At 49.8% G+C, this 1,540-nt stretch overlaps 1 gene segment (V, D, J or C); it reads right to left on the bottom strand.

The window, feature by feature from the left end:
* Positions 1–787: 787 nt before the first annotated feature.
* LOC122152070 lies at positions 788–1,243 on the bottom strand (the record flags this gene model as incomplete). The annotated part of the segment is given in 2 exon segments: positions 788–1,098; positions 1,198–1,243. Coding segments are annotated over 2 exon segments (357 nt in total), but the record flags the coding sequence as incomplete, so codon positions are not given.
* Positions 1,244–1,540: the final 297 nt, after the last annotated feature.

The raw sequence follows: 1,540 nt of genomic DNA, 5'->3' as shown, positions 1-1,540 counted from the left end.
ATTATTCATTCAGCACATAAGTATGGTATACAGTATTAACTACAAGACAAGCATGGGCCAGGTGACCTGGCTGAAGTAGAGGCAAAGAAGACAGACTAAGAGGAAATGAGACACCAGGTCAGTCCTGACTCTGACGTGAACACTCATGGGAGGAGGGATTCCAGCACGTGGACTTCAGAGGTGACTTCATTCTGCTCTTACATGTCACTGACTCTGACCCAGCCACTCTCGTGCTCTGACCTGAATCCCAAAGAGTGTCCTAATTCTGGAACTGCACTGAGATCTCAGCGCTAACTCTGAGCTTTCAAAGGGAGATCACTTGGCCTGTTGAGAGCCCTTCCTGGGTGGGTTCAAACCGCCAGACTCAGAGTGAGTAGTTGCGTGCTTAAGTGTTAGTGCTACGCACGAACTTGACCTGTCCTGAGTGTGATTGGGGAAGAGCCCAGAGATTCCCCTCAGCTTCCCCAGAACTGCTGGACATCCTGGCAGAGTCCTTTCCCTCCACAAGGGACACACTGCTTTCCTGGATGTAAAAATGCTTCCTTGTCTCACATGCAACTTTTGAATTCATCCACATTAGTGGGAAGCACACAGCCTTAAAAATAGAGAGATTTTCCCGAGGGAAACGTGAGGGGGAGAACAATCAGACAACAGACTGAAACCAGCCTTTAAAGCACCTGCTCCTGCCATTAAGTCCTGAGCTCGAAGAGTCCGGAGCGCCCCCTGCTGCCCAACCTTCTCCTTGAAGGGGAGGTTTATGTCTGGGCTCACAAGAACTTCCCCTCACTGTGTCTCCAGCACAGTAATACAGGGCTGTGTCCTCGACTTTCAGACTGTCCATTTGCAGATACAGGGTGTTCTTGGAGTTGTCTCTGGAGATGGTGAATCGGCCCTTCACGAAGTTCGCATAGCTTATGCTACCACCAATACTACTAATGTAGGCGACCCACTGCAGCCCCTTCCCTGGAGCCTGGTGGACCCAGTCCATGCTATAATCTCTGAATGTGAATCCAGAGGCTGCACAGGAGAGTCTCAGAGACCTCCCAGGCTGACTCAGGCCTCCCCCAGACTCCACCAGCTGCACCTCACACTGGACACCTGCAAACACAGAGACATCTTGGTTAGGAAACCATCACACATGTCCACTGTTTCTCTCACTCATGCCCAATCACATGCCCTTGCTCTCCATAAAATGACCTTTTAAAATAGCAACAAGGAAAGCCCAGCGCAGTACAGACTCCATGGCGACTCTGTGATCACTGAATGGGGACACCTGGAATGCTCCTCTCCCAGAGCTGCAGGTTTGAGGCTGGGCTTGTTTTCTGTAGCTGAGGGAGAGGTACAATTTGCATATCCTCCTCCTATATAACCGTAAGTGTGCTTGCCAGACTCCTTAGAGGACCACACCCCAGAGCAGACAGGAATGGCCTGGGGGTGGGTGTTTGGTAGCAAAAATAGTATTTGGTAAAGTTATGATTTTTTATTATGGATGGTGCTGTGCTAAACTCTTAGTGCCTGTGAGCTTATTTCCTTTTTACCT

The sequence above is a fragment of the Orycteropus afer genome, unplaced genomic scaffold, assembly GCF_000298275.1.
Source record: "Orycteropus afer afer isolate SDZICR_OR568_19922 unplaced genomic scaffold, OryAfe1.0 scaffold01388, whole genome shotgun sequence".
In the NCBI taxonomy this organism is placed as follows: Eukaryota; Metazoa; Chordata; class Mammalia; order Tubulidentata; family Orycteropodidae; genus Orycteropus; species Orycteropus afer.
Note: the sequence above shows the minus strand (reverse complement) of the source record. Positions and strands in the feature narration are given on the sequence as shown.